At 44.6% G+C, this 14,695-nt stretch overlaps 1 protein-coding gene across 1 annotated transcript in view; it reads right to left on the bottom strand.

The window, feature by feature from the left end:
- The window catches only part of LOC115115793 (zinc finger protein DPF3-like), a 90,480-nt gene that overhangs the window by 36,107 nt on the left and 39,678 nt on the right, over positions 1-14,695 (bottom strand). The window contains exons 5-6 of the mRNA XM_065026096.1: positions 6,821-6,981; positions 802-909 (exon numbers count right to left, since the gene is read on the bottom strand). Of these exons, the coding sequence (XP_064882168.1) occupies positions 802-909; positions 6,821-6,981 (269 nt within the window). The remainder of the gene's footprint in view (positions 1-801; positions 910-6,820; positions 6,982-14,695) is intronic.

Raw genomic sequence — 14,695 nt, 5'->3', positions numbered from 1 at the left:
AGAGTATCATATGACACTTCACTAGCGATAGCAAAGGGATGCAGACAAGCCGAGTAGAGAGATGATTGAAAGTACCTGAATTTTCATCAGTATATATTTTCTACTGTTTTTATTTAGCGGCTTTATGTATTTTTACTTAGTTGACAATAGAAGTTATTGAGCCAGAGACTGCATTGACCACCTCTGAGTAACATGCTCTCATTTAGGCGGTTTAGCTGCCAACGATCACGGTGTATCAATGTGCAATAAGCTACAATATATTACACATTTGAGAAATGAACAATCACTTATGCACTTGTGCAAAACGTACAGTATGTTACAAATTTGCTAAACTTATGATATGTTATGAATTCTAACTAAGTGGCTAGATGACTAAAGTTAGCTAGGCTAGGGGTCAGGGGTTAGGGTTGAGGTTAGGGTTAAGTTTAGGAGTTAGAGACAGAGAGACAGACAGAGAGAGAGACAGAGAGAGATAGAGAGAGAGAGAGAGACAGAGAGAGAGAGACACAGAGAGAGAGAGAGAGAGAGAGAGACACAGAGAGAGAGAGAGAGAGAGAGAGAGAGAGAGACAGAGAGAGAGAGAGAGAGAGAGAGAGAGAGAGAGAGACAGAGAGAGACAGAGACAGAGACAGAGAGAGACAGAGAGAGAGAGAGAGGGACAGAGACAGAGAGACAGAGACAGAGAGACAGAGAGACAGAGACAGAGAGAGAGAGACAGAGAGAGAGACAGAGAGAGAGACAGAGAGACAGAGAGAGAGACAGAGAGACAGAGAGAGAGAGAGAGGTGTTATATATTTTTACCCAGTCGTAGTTCACAGAGTCGTAGCTGAGGGTCCATAGGGGGGTGAAGCCGCCTCTTCTTCCTCCAACACCGAGCTGGGTACGCATACATCTGTCCAGCACCCAGACCTACACACACACACACACACACACACACAAAAAGTGTCAGAACAAAAATAGTTCAAAGTAACTGTCCAGTGTTTCCAGATTTCTATGAAATATGACCTATAATTAATTCAAATATAAGTGAAATAGTATTCCTTCCCAACAATGGTAATTAAGTATGTTCAAAAGCAGCGCTCCTGTGTTGGAATGGTGTGGCGTACCCCAACAACAGAATGGTGTGGCCTACCCCAAACACAGAATGGTGTGGCCTACCCCAAACAACAGAATGGTGTGGCCTACCCCAAACAACAGAATGGTGTGGCCTACCCCAAACACAGAATGGTGTGGCCTACCCCAAACACAGAATGGTGTGGCCTACCCCAAACACAGAATGGTGTGGCCTACCCCAAACACAGAATGGTGTGGCCTACCCCAAACACAGAATGGTGTGGCCTACCCCAAACAACAGAATGGTGTGGCCTACCCCAAACAACAGAATGGTGTGGCCTACTCCAAACAACAGAATGGTGTGGCCTACCCCAAACAACAGAATGGTGTGGCGTACCCCAAACAACAGAATGGTGTGGCGTACCCCAAACACAGAATGGTGGGGCCTACCCCAAACAACAGAATGTCCAGTTCCCCAAACAACAGAATGGTGTGGCCTTCCCAAACAACAGAATGGTAAACACAGAATGGTGTGGCCTACCCCAAACAACAGAATGGTGTGGCCTACCCCAAACAACAGAATGGTGTGGCCTACCCCAAACAACAGAATGGTGTGGCCTACCCCAAACAACAGAATGGTGTGGCCTACCCCAAACAACAGAATGGTGTGGCCTACCAAAACAGAATGGTGTGGCCTACCCCAAAACCTACCCCAAACAACAGAATGGTGTGGCCTACCCAAACAACAGAATGGTGTGGCCTACCCCAAACACAGAATGGTGTGGCCTACCCCAAACACAGAATGGTGTGGCCTACCCCAAACAACAGAATGGTGTGGCCTACCCCAAACAACAGAATGGTGTGGCCTACCCCAAACACAGAATGGTGTGGCCTACCCCAAACAACAGAATGGTGTGGCCTACCCCAAACAACAGAATGGTGTGGCCTACCCCAAACAACAGAATGGTGTGGCCTACCCCAAACAACAGAATGGTGTGGCCTACCCCAAACAACAGAATGGTGTGGCCTACCCCAAACAACAGAATGGTGTGGCCTACCCCAAACAACAGAATGGTGTGGCGTACCCCAAACAACAGAATGGTGTGGCGTATCCCAAACACAGAATGGTGGGGCCTACCCCAAACAACAGAATGGTGTGGCGTTCCCCAAACAACAGAATGGTGTGGCGTACCCCAAACAACAGAATGGTGTGGCCTACCCCAAACAACAGAATGGTGTGGCCTACCCCAAACACAGAATGGTGTGGCCTACCCCAAACAACAGAATGGTGTGGCCTACCCCAAACAACAGAATGGTGTGGCCTACCCCAAACAACAGAATGGTGTGGCCTACCCCAAACACGGAATGGTGTGGCCTACCCCAAACACAGAATGGTGTGGCGTACCCCAAACAACAGAATGGTGGGGCCTACCCCAAACAACAGAATGGTGTGGCCTACCCCAAACACAGAATGGTGTGGCCTACCCCAAACAACAGAATGGTGGCGCTACCCCAAACAACAGAATGGTGTGGCCTACCCCAAACACAGAATGGTGTGGCTACCCCAAACACAGAATGGTGTGGCCTACCCCAAACAACAGAATGGTGTGGCCTACCCCAAACAACAGAATGGTGTGGCCTACCCCAAACAACAGAATGGTGTGGCCTACCCCAAACAACAGAATGGTGTGGCCTACCCCAAACAACAGAATGGTGTGGCCTACCCCAAACAACAGAATGGTGTGGCCTACCCCAAACAACAGAATGGTGTGGCCTACCCCAAACAACAGAATGGTGTGGCCTACCCCAAACACAGAATGGTGTGGCCTACCCAAACAGAAACAACAGAATGGTGTGGCGACTCCAAACAACAGAATGGTGTGGCGTACACCAAACAACAGAATGGTGTGGCCTACCCCAAACACAGAATGGTGTGGCCTACCCCAAACACAGAATGGTGTGGCCTACCTCAAACACAGAATGGTGTGGCCTACCCCAACAACAGAATGGTGTGGCCTACCCCAAACAACAGAATGGTGTGGCCCAATTTGTAAGTCGCTCTGGATAAGAGCGTCTGCTAAATGACTTAAATGTAAATGTATATTGGTCATTAAAAATGTTCATGCGAGTAGACCGCTGATTGGCCAGCTCATCCTCCTCTAGACTGCTGATTGGCCAGCTCATCCTCCTCTAGACTGCTGATTGGCCAGCTCATCCTCCTCTAGACCGCTGATTGGCCAGCTCATCCTCCTCTAGACCGCTGATTGGCCACCTCATCCTCCTCTAGACCGCTGATTGGCCACCTCATCCTCCTCTAGACCCCTGATTGGCCAGTTCACTAAGAGCTGGACACAAATAGCCTCTCCCTTCATCTAGCAGTCTGGGCAAATAGCCTCTCCCTTCATCTAGCAGTCTGGGCAAATAGCCTCTCCCTTCATCTTGCAGTCTGGGCAAATAGCCTCTCCCTTCATCTAGCAGTCTGGGCAAATAGCCTCTCCCTTCATCTATCAGTCTGGGCAAATAGCCTCTCCCTTCATCTATCAGTCTGGGCAAATACTCTCCCTCCATCTATCAGTCTGGGCAAATACTCTCTCCATCTAGCAGTCTGGGCAAATGGCCTCTCCCTTCATTTATCAGTCTGGGCTTAATACTCTCTCCCTTCATCTAGCAGTCTGGGCTAATAGTCTCTCCCTTCATCTAGCAGCCTGGGCCCTGGAATTATATGTATTTATTCTGACTCTCTCTCTCTGACTATCTCTCTCTCTCTCTCTGACTATCTCTCTCTCCCTCTCTGACTCTCCCTCTCTGATTCTCTCTCTGATTATCTCTCTGATTATCTCTCTCTCTCTCTTTCTCTACGATTAGTAGCCTACACTTGAGAAATGATACCGTTACGATTAGTAGCCTACACTTGATACCATTACGATAAGTAGCCTACACTTGATATCGTTACGATAAGTAGCCTACACTTGATATCGTTACGATAAGTAGCCTACACTTGATATCGTTACGATAAGTAGCCTACACTTGATATCGTTACGATAAGTAGCCTACACTTGATATCGTTACGATAAGTAGCCTACACTTGATATCGTTATGATAAGTAGCATACACCTGGTACCGTTACGATAAGTAGCCTACATTTGAGAAATGTGAAGTTTGCTTATATGGGTGATTGTTAACGGAACAAATTGAGGACTACAACCATCAAACCAGTAGTAGTAGTTTAAAGGATAAGAAAATTAAAACTGATGCACATTAATGTTGTAACTAATATGGATTAATATGGAATAATATGGAATAATATGGATTAATATGGAATAATATGGATTAATATGGATTAATATGGATTAATATGGAATAATATGGATTAATATGGAATAATATGGAATAATATGGATTAATATGGAATAATGTGGATTTATATGGATTAATATGGAATAATATGAATGTATATGGATTTATATGGATTAATATGGAATAATATGGATTCATATGGATTAATATGGATTAATATGGAATAATATGGATTAATATGGATTAATATGGAATAATATGGATTCATATGGATTAATATGGAATAATATGGAATGATATGGAATAATATGGAATAATATGGATTAATATGGAATAATATGGATTAATATGGAATAATATGGATTAATATGGAATAATATGGATTAATATGGAATAATATGGATTCATATGGATTAATATGGAATAATATGGATTCATATGGATTAATATGGAATAATATGGATTAATATGGAATAATATGGATTAATATGGAATAATATGGATTCATATGGATTAATATGGAATAATATGGATTCATATGGATTAATATGGAATAATATGGATTAATATGGAATAATATGGATTAATATGGAATAATATGGATTAATATGGAATAATATGGAATAATATGGATTCATATGGATTAATATGGAATAATATGGAATGATATGGAATAATATGGATAAATATGGATTTTTGTCCATATCGCCCAGGTCTATGTTCTAGATGTAATCATGACTGTAAACAGTCTTCTGGTTTTAAAACCATAAAAAACTGTTTAGTTTATTAAGACCAGAAATGTATCTACAGACACTGAAAGCATCAATACAGGGCTAAGATTGAATCGTACTATACTGGCTCCGACGCTCGTCTTATGTGGCAGGGCTTGCAAACTATTACAGACTACAAAGAGAAGCACAGCCGCGAGCTGCCCAGTGACATGAGCCTACCAGATGAGATAAATCACTTCTAAACTCGCTTCGAGGCAAGCAACACTGAGGCATGCATGAGAGCACCAGCTGTTCCGGACAACTGTGTGATCACACTATCCTGGGACTAAACACCTCCCTCTGCAACTGGATCCTGGACTTCCTGACAGGCCGCCCCCAGGTGGTGAGGGTAGGTAGCAACACATCTGCCACGCTGATCCTCAACACTGGAGCTGCCCAGGGGTGCGTGCTCAGTCCCCTCCTGTACTCCCTGTTCACCCACGCCTGCATGGCCAGGCACAACTCCAACACCACCATTAAGTTTGCAGACGACACAACAGTGGTAGGCCTGATCACTGACAATGACGAGCCTATAGGGAGGAGGTCAGAGACCTGGCCGGGTGGTGCCAGAATAACAACCTATCCCTCAACGTAACCAAGACTAAGGAGATGATTGTGGACTACAGGAAAAGGAGGACCGAGCACACCACCATTCTCATCGACGGGGCTGTTGTGGAGCAGGTTGAGAGCTTCAAGTTCCTTGGTGTCCACATCAACAACAAATTAGAATGGTCCAAACACACCAAGACAGTCATGAAGACTGCACGACAAAGCCTATTCCCCCTCAGGAAACTAAAAATATTTGGCATGGATCCTGAGATCCTCAAAAGGTTCTACAGCTGCAACATCGAGAGCATCCTGACCGGTTGCATCACTGCCTGGTACGGCAATTCCTCGGCCTCTGACCGCAAGGCACTACAGAGGGTAGTGTGTACGGCCCAGTACATCACTGGGGCTAAGCTTCCTGCCATCCAGGACCTCTACACCAGGCGGTGTCAGAGGAAGGCCCTAAAAATTGTCAAAGACCCCAGCCATAGACTGTTCTCTCTACCACCACATGGCAAGCGGTACCTGAGTGCCATGTCTAGGACAAAAAGGCTTCTCAACAGTTTTTAAACCCAAGCCATAAGACTCCTGAACCGGTAATCAAATGGCTACCCAGACTATTTGCATTGTGTGCCCCCCTCCCCCCAACCCGTCCTTTTACACTGCTGCTACTCTGTTTATCATATATGCATAGTCACTTTAACTATACATTCATGTACACACTACCTCAATTGGGCTGAGCAACCAGTGCTCCTGCACATTGGCTAACCGGGCTATCTGCATTGTGTCCCACCCACCACCCACCAACCCCTCTTTTACGCTACTGCTACTTTCTGTTCATCATATATGCATAGTCACTTTAACCATATCTACATGTACATACTACCTCAATCAGCCTGACTAACCGGTGTCTGTATGTAGCCTCGCTACTTTTATAGCCTCGCTACTGTATTTAGCCTGTCTTTTTACTGTTGTTTTATTTCTTTACCTTTTTTGCACTATTGGAGCCTGTAAGTCAGCATTTCACTGTAAGGTCTAAACCTGTTGTATTCGGCTCACGTGACAAATAAACTTTGTTTTGAAGGGCTATCAAGTGTCGCCCGTGTGTGTGTGTGCACGTGCCATTTCTCTTCCCCAGCCTGCAGTTCACCCACCTGGCCCGCGGTGGCGCTGTTCCATCCAGATGTAGCAGTTGTTCTGGGCCACGCCAGTTTGGTTGTCCAGGAAGGGCATACGGACGCTCCGCTCGGCACACAGACGGGCGTTGTAGCTGCGACAGTGTTCTATGGCCTCCCGGTAGAACTGGTCACCTAGCCTACAGACACAAGAAAACAGAGACAGTTTTAGTTAACTTGGTTAGGTTAACTAGGTAAGGTTAGCTTAGTAGGCTAAAGTGATTGAGGAAGCAGCTGGAACGGGCCTTAAACCTGCTGCCAAATGTCCAGACCTCTTAATCTATCTTACATATTGGGATGCTACTTGTCTTCAGCTCACTCAGGTTCATTTAGAATGCTAGAGCTATCTTAGCTAAACATATTCCCTCCGTCTCAGTCAGAGCACACAGCTGCTGTTGAGCCATCCTGCTACCAAGACATGTCCTCTGAATACCAACATTGTTAGGGTTGTTTATTAGCATGGAGACGTGCTGAGTTACTCTGTACGCATCAGCAGGCCTGGTCCAGCTGGCCAGAATAAATCAAATGTGTGTCGTAGTCAGCTTTGGGAAAGTCACAGCACCCCTGTGGCTTGGTGACTATGCATTACAAACACACTCCATTATCCTAACGTAGTTCACCAACCCATAGAAAACCATTCTAACCCATTTAAAAACAGGAAACAAGAAACCAATCAACTCCATTATCCTAATGTATTCCTCTATCCTAATGTATTTCTACAACCTATAGTAAACCATTCTAACCAATTGAAAAACAGGAAACAGGAAACCAATCAACTCCATTATCCTAATGTATTCCTCTATCCTAATGTATTTCTACAACCTATAGTAAACCATCTAACCGATTGAAAGACGGAGAAACACACTGTGGGAAGATTTTACTGTGCAAATAAACTCAGCAAAAAAAGAAACGTCCTCTCACTGTCAAATGCGTTTATTTTCAGCAAACTTAACATGTGTAAATATTTGTATGAACATAACAAGATTCAACAACAGACATAAACTGAACAAGTTCCACAGACATGTGACTAACAAAAGTGGAATAATGTGTCCCTGAACAAAGGGGGGATCAAAATCAAAACTAACATTCAGTATCTGGTGTGGCCACCAGCTGCATTAACCTCTCTTGGGTAGTATTTTCACCTCCAGATGAAAATTAAAGTAAAGCTAGGATATGCATATTGGTAGATTTGGATAGAAAACACTCTACAGTTTCTAAAACTGTTCAAATAATGTCTGTGAGTATAACAGAACTGATATGGCAGGCGAAACCCCGAGGACAAACCATCCAGGGAAAAAAATAATGGAGGTCATAGGATTTTCCAATAGTTTTCTATGGGATACCCTTATTATTAGGAACCTGGTTGCAGTTCACTAGATGTCAACAGTCTTTAGAAATTATTCAATGTTTTTCTTTTGAGAAATTAAGAAGTAATGCTATTCATTGTAAGTGTCACTCCAGGTGGACTCTACTGTTTTGATGCGAGTATACTGGAGCGTGCTTCACGTTGTTTTTATCTGGTATTGGAAACAGTTTATTCCATCTAAATTGTATCGATTATTTACGTTTTAGGGTACCTGAGGTTAGATTAGGAATGTTGTTTGAAATGTTTGAACCAAGTTTACAGGTGACTTATTAGATACTTTGTAGGCATGTTGGGTGAGTTGAAACCGGTGTATTTCTGAATCAAACACTCCAAATAAATGGACATTTTTGGGAAATAAAGAAGGACATTATCGAACAAAAGGACCATTTGTGATGTAGCTGGGACCTTTTGGAGTGCCAACAGAAGAAGATCTTCAAAGGTAAAGCATGAATTATATCGCTATTTCTGACTTTTGTGGCGCACCTGCCTGGTTGAAATGTGATTTTCATGTGTTTGTATGTGGGGCGCTGTCCTCAGATAATAGCATGTTTTGCTTTCGCCGTAAAGCCTTTTTGAAATCTGACACAGCGGCTGGATTAACAAGAAGTTAAGCTTTATTTTGATGTATAACACATATATTTTCAACAATGTTAAATATTTAAATTTGGTATTTTTAAACTGCATCAGATTTGCCAGTTCTTGCTGTGAGATGTTACCCCACTCTTCCACCAAGGCACTTGAAAGTTCTCAGACATTTCTGGGGGGGAATGGCCCTAGCCCCTCACCCTCCAATCCAACAGGTCCCAGACGTGCTCAATGGGATTGAGATCTGGGTTCTTCGCTGGCCATGGCAGAACACTGACATTCCTGTCTTGCAGAAAATCAGGCACAGAACCAGCAGTACAGCTGGTGGCATTGTCATGTTGGAGGGTCAGGTCAGGATGAGCCTGCAGGAAGGGTACCACATGAGGGAGGAGGATGTCTTCCCTGTAACGCACAGCGTTGAGGTTGCCTGCAATGACAACAAGCTCAGTCCGATGATGCTGTGACACACCGCCCCAGACCATGTCAGACCCTCCACCTCCAAAACGATCCCGCTCCAGAGTACAGGCCTCGTTGTAACGCTCATTCCTTCGACAATAAACGCGAATCCAACCATCACCCCTGGTGAGACAAAACCGTGACTTGTCAAAAAAGAGCACTTTTTACACCATTCGTGTCTGGGCCAGGTTTGTGCCCATAGACGATGTTGTTGCCTATTCTAACTATACTAACTATTCTATTAACTAACTATTCTATTAACTATTAACTATTAACTAACTACTATTAACTAACTATTCTAACTATACTAACTATTCTCGTGTTTCCACCCGAGTGAGCTCGGGACAGACAGCTGTTTTTTTGTGCAAGAGAAAGTTATTTTATGACTTTAAAAAGAATATATGGGATCTTCAGATGAGTATATTTTTGCTTGGTGATTATCGAGGGGGGAGATTGTCGGAAAGATTTTTCAAATAGGCCTACTGTGAGGAACTATTAGGTTATCATTAACAATGGATGTTAAAAATAAAATTTAAAAAACAGACTTCGTTGACTTACTGTTTGAGGCGAAGAAATCATTACTGAGAAGCTCAGTTTATTAGTGGTGGACGTGGTGAGTTAAGACAATCAGAAATCAGACATCCCCAAATGGGCATTTTCCTAGAGTTGCACGCAGCAGGCCAGGAATGCTACTTCTGTGTGCTCAGGTGCTCGCGTTCCCTTAACATTAACAAGACCGAGAAAGCAGACCGATGCTCATTGCTCACATGGAACACTCCAAGCAAAAGAACATGAAAAAATGAACAAAACTCATACATTTATAGTTTAGGAAATAAACCAAAACTTGTTTCTCCCAGTGTAGTAGCAAGTTGTGAACACTGCAAACAACGTTTCCACTCGGAGAATGAGAACGGTAAATGACCGAAGGCCTAATTAGTAATACAATGCATTAACATATATTAATACAACCAAATAACAGGGATTAACAGTTACGGTACATTTACTACTGGTCACATATGAGATGGGAAATTGATCCAAATAAACAATCAAAAGGGCAAACAATGAATAGTCCAGACAGAGTCCCCTGGTTACTAATGGAATAGTCCAGACAGAGTCCCCTGGTTACTAATGGAATGAATAGCCCAGACAGAGTCCCCTGGTTACTGATGGAATAGTCCAGACAGAGTCCCCTGGTTACTAATGGAATAGTCCAGACAGAGTCCCCTGGTTACTAATGGAATGAATAGTCCTGGCAGAGTCCCCTGGTTACTGATGGAATAGTCCAGACAGAGTCCCCTGGTTACTGATGGAATGAATAGTCCAGACAGAGTCCCCTGGTTACTGATGGAATGAATAGCCCAGACAGAGTCCCCTGGTTACTGATGGAATAGTCCAGACAGAGTCCCCTGGTTACTAATGGAATAGTCCAGACAGAGTCCCCTGGTTACTGATGGAATGAATAGTCCAGACAGAGTCCCCTGGTTACTGATGGAATGAATAGTCCAGACAGAGTCCCCTGGTTACTGATGGAATGAATAGTCCAGACAGAGTCCCCTGGTTACTGATGGAATGAATAGTCCAGACAGAGTCCCCTGGTTACTGATGGAATGAATAGTCCAGACAGAGTCCCCTGGTTACTGATGGAATAGTCCAGACAGAGTCCCCTGGTTACTGATGGAATGAATAGTCCAGACAGAGTCCCCTGGTTACTGATGGAATAGTCCAGACAGAGTCCCCTGGTTACTGATGGAATAGTCCAGACAGAGTCCCCTGGTTACTGATGGAATAGTCCAGACAGAGTCCCCTGGTTACTGATGGAATGAATAGTCCAGACAGAGTCCCCTGGTTACTGATGGAATGAATAGTCCTGGCAGAGTCCCCTGGTTACTGATGGAATGAATAGTCCTGGCAGAGTCCCCTGGTTACTGATGGAATAGTCCAGACAGAGTCCCCTGGTTACTAATGGAATAGTCCAGACAGAGTCCCCTGGTTACTAATGGAATGAATAGTCCAGACAGAGTCCCCTGGTTACTAATGGAATAGTCCAGACAGAGTCCCCTGGTTACTGATGGAATAGTCCAGACAGAGTCCCCTGGTTACTGATGGAATGAATAGTCCTGGCAGAGTCCCCTGGTTACTGATGGAATGAATAGTCCAGACAGAGTCCCCTGGTTACTGATGGAATAGTCCAGACAGAGTCCCCTGGTTACTGATGGAATGAATAGTCCAGACAGAGTCCCCTGGTTACTGATGGAATAGTCCAGACAGAGTCCCCTGGTTACTGATGGAATAGTCCAGACAGAGTCCCCTGGTTACTGATGGAATGAATAGTCCTGGCAGAGTCCCCTGGTTACTGATGGAATGAATAGTCCAGACAGAGTCCCCTGGTTACTGATGGAATGAATAGTCCTGGCAGAGTCCCCTGGTTACTGATGGAATAGTCCAGACAGAGTCCCCTGGTTACTAATGGAATAGTCCAGACAGAGTCCCCTGGTTACTAATGGAATGAATAGTCCAGACAGAGTCCCCTGGTTACTAATGGAATAGTCCAGACAGAGTCCCCTGGTTACTGATGGAATAGTCCAGACAGAGTCCCCTGGTTACTGATGGAATGAATAGTCCTGGCAGAGTCCCCTGGTTACTGATGGAATGAATAGTCCAGACAGAGTCCCCTGGTTACTGATGGAATGAATAGTCCAGACAGAGTCCCCTGGTTACTGATGGAATGAATAGTCCTGACAGAGTCCCCTGGTTACTGATGGAATAGTCCAGGCAGAGTCCCCTGGTTACTAATGGGACAGTCCAGACAGAGTCCCCTGGTTACTGATGGAATGAATAGTCCAGACAGAGTCCCCTGGTTACTGATGGAATAGTCCAGACAGAGTCCCCTGGTTACTAATGGAATAGTCCAGACAGAGTCCCCTGGTTACTGATGGAATGAATAGTCCAGACAGAGTCCCCTGGTTACTGATGGAATGAATAGCCCAGACAGAGTCCCCTGGTTACTGATGGAATAGTCCAGACAGAGTCCCCTGGTTACTAATGGAATAGTCCAGACAGAGTCCCCTGGTTACTGATGGAATGAATAGTCCAGACAGAGTCCCCTGGTTACTGATGGAATGAATAGTCCAGACAGAGTCCCCTGGTTACTGATGGAATGAATAGTCCAGACAGAGTCCCCTGGTTACTGATGGAATGAATAGTCCAGACAGAGTCCCCTGGTTACTGATGGAATGAATAGTCCAGACAGAGTCCCCTGGTTACTGATGGAATAGTCCAGACAGAGTCCCCTGGTTACTGATGGAATGAATAGTCCAGACAGAGTCCCCTGGTTACTGATGGAATAGTCCAGACAGAGTCCCCTGGTTACTGATGGAATAGTCCAGACAGAGTCCCCGGTTACTGATGGAATAGTCCAGACAGAGTCCCCTGGTTACTGATGGAATGAATAGTCCAGACAGAGTCCCTGGTTACTGATGGAATGAATAGTCCTGGCAGAGTCCCTGGTTACTGATGGAATGAATAGTCCTGGGCAGAGGTTACTGATGGAATAGTCCAGACAGAGTATTTGGTTACTAATGGAATAGTCCAGACAGAGTCCCCTGGTTACTAATGGAATGAATAGTCCAGACAGAGTCCCCTGGTTACTAATGGAATAGTCCAGACAGAGTCCCCTGGTTACTGATGGAATAGTCAGACAGAGTCCCCTGGTTACTGATGGAATGAATAGTCCTGGCAGAGTCCCTGGTTACTGATGGAATGAATAGTCCAGACAGAGTCCCTGATTTACTGATGGAATAGTCCAGACAGAGTCCCCCTGGTTACTGATGGAATGAATAGTCCAGACAGAGTCCCCTGGTTACTGATGGAATAGTCCAGACAGAGTCCCCTGGTTACTGATGGAATAGTCCAGACAGAGTCCCCTGGTTACTGATGGAATGAATAGTCCTGGCAGAGTCCCCTGGTTACTGATGGAATGAATAGTCCAGACAGAGTCCCCTGGTTACTGATGGAATGAATAGTCCTGGCAGAGTCCCCTGGTTACTGATGGAATAGTCCAGACAGAGTCCCCTGGTTACTAATGGAATAGTCCAGACAGAGTCCCCTGGTTACTAATGGAATGAATAGTCCAGACAGAGTCCCTGGTTACTAATGGAATAGTCCAGACAGAGTCCCCTGGTTTACTGATGGAATAGTCCAGACAGAGTCCCTGGTTACTGATGGAATGAATAGTCCTGGCAGAGTCCCCTGGTTACTGATGGAATGAATAGTCCAGACAGAGTCCCCTGGTTACTGATGGAATGAATAGTCCAGACAGAGTCCCCTGGTTACTGATGGAATGAATAGTCCTGACAGAGTCCCCTGGTTACTGATGGAATAGTCCAGGCAGAGTCCCCTGGTTACTAATGGGACAGTCCAGACAGAGTCCCCTGGTTACTGATGGAATGAATAGTCCAGACAGAGTCCCCTGGTTACTGATGGAATAGTCCAGACAGAGTCCCCTGGTTACTAATGGAATAGTCCAGACAGAGTCCCCTGGTTACTGATGGAATGAATAGTCCAGACAGAGTCCCCTGGTTACTGATGGGAAGGTCCAGACAGAGTCCCCTGGTTACTGATGGAATGAATAGTCCAGACAGAGTCCCCTGGTTACTAATGGAATAGTCCAGACAGAGTCCCCTGGTTACTGATGGAATAGTCCAGGCAGAGTCCCCTGGTTACTGATGGAATGAATAGTCCAGACAGAGTCCCCTGGTTACTGATGGAATAGTCCAGACAGAGTCCCCTGGTTACTGATGGAATAGTCCAGGCAGAGTCCCCTGGTTACTAATGGAATGAATAGTCCAGACAGAGTCCCCTGGTTACTGATGGAATAGTCCAGGCAGAGTCCCCTGGTTACTAATGGAATGAATAGTCCAGACAGAGTCCCCTGGTTACTGATGGAATATGTACATTGTTGTTGTGTGTCTGGTAGTGGAAACTTTGTCAGTATTGTCAAAGGAGTCAAATGCACTTTAAGTAGCAACCAAAGGCTGAAACACCAATGGTTTATATATAGACTAGATGACTGTCAGGGGGCTCTGTTTAGAAGCTGTCGCGCCTCCATCTTGGAACTCACCCACCATTTATTAACGTCTACATTTGTTTCTGTCATGTTTATTATATTACAGACTCATTAATGAATACATTTAAAATATATTATGTGAGCTAAACATACAAATAAAATAACAAAATATACACACAAAAAAAATATTTTAAATGTCTGCAGGGGCCGTATTGAGTAGCTTGGATGAAAGGTGCCCAGAGTAAACGGCCTGCTCCTCAGTCTCTGTTGCTAATATATGCATAGTATTATTAGTATTGGATAGAAAACACTCTGAAGTTTCTAAAACTGTTTGATTGATATCTGTGAGTATAACATAACTCATATGGCAGGCAAAAACCTG

The sequence above is a fragment of the Oncorhynchus nerka genome, linkage group LG13, assembly GCF_034236695.1.
Source record: "Oncorhynchus nerka isolate Pitt River linkage group LG13, Oner_Uvic_2.0, whole genome shotgun sequence".
In the NCBI taxonomy this organism is placed as follows: Eukaryota; Metazoa; Chordata; class Actinopteri; order Salmoniformes; family Salmonidae; genus Oncorhynchus; species Oncorhynchus nerka.
This window is presented reverse-complemented; position numbering and strand designations above follow the sequence as displayed.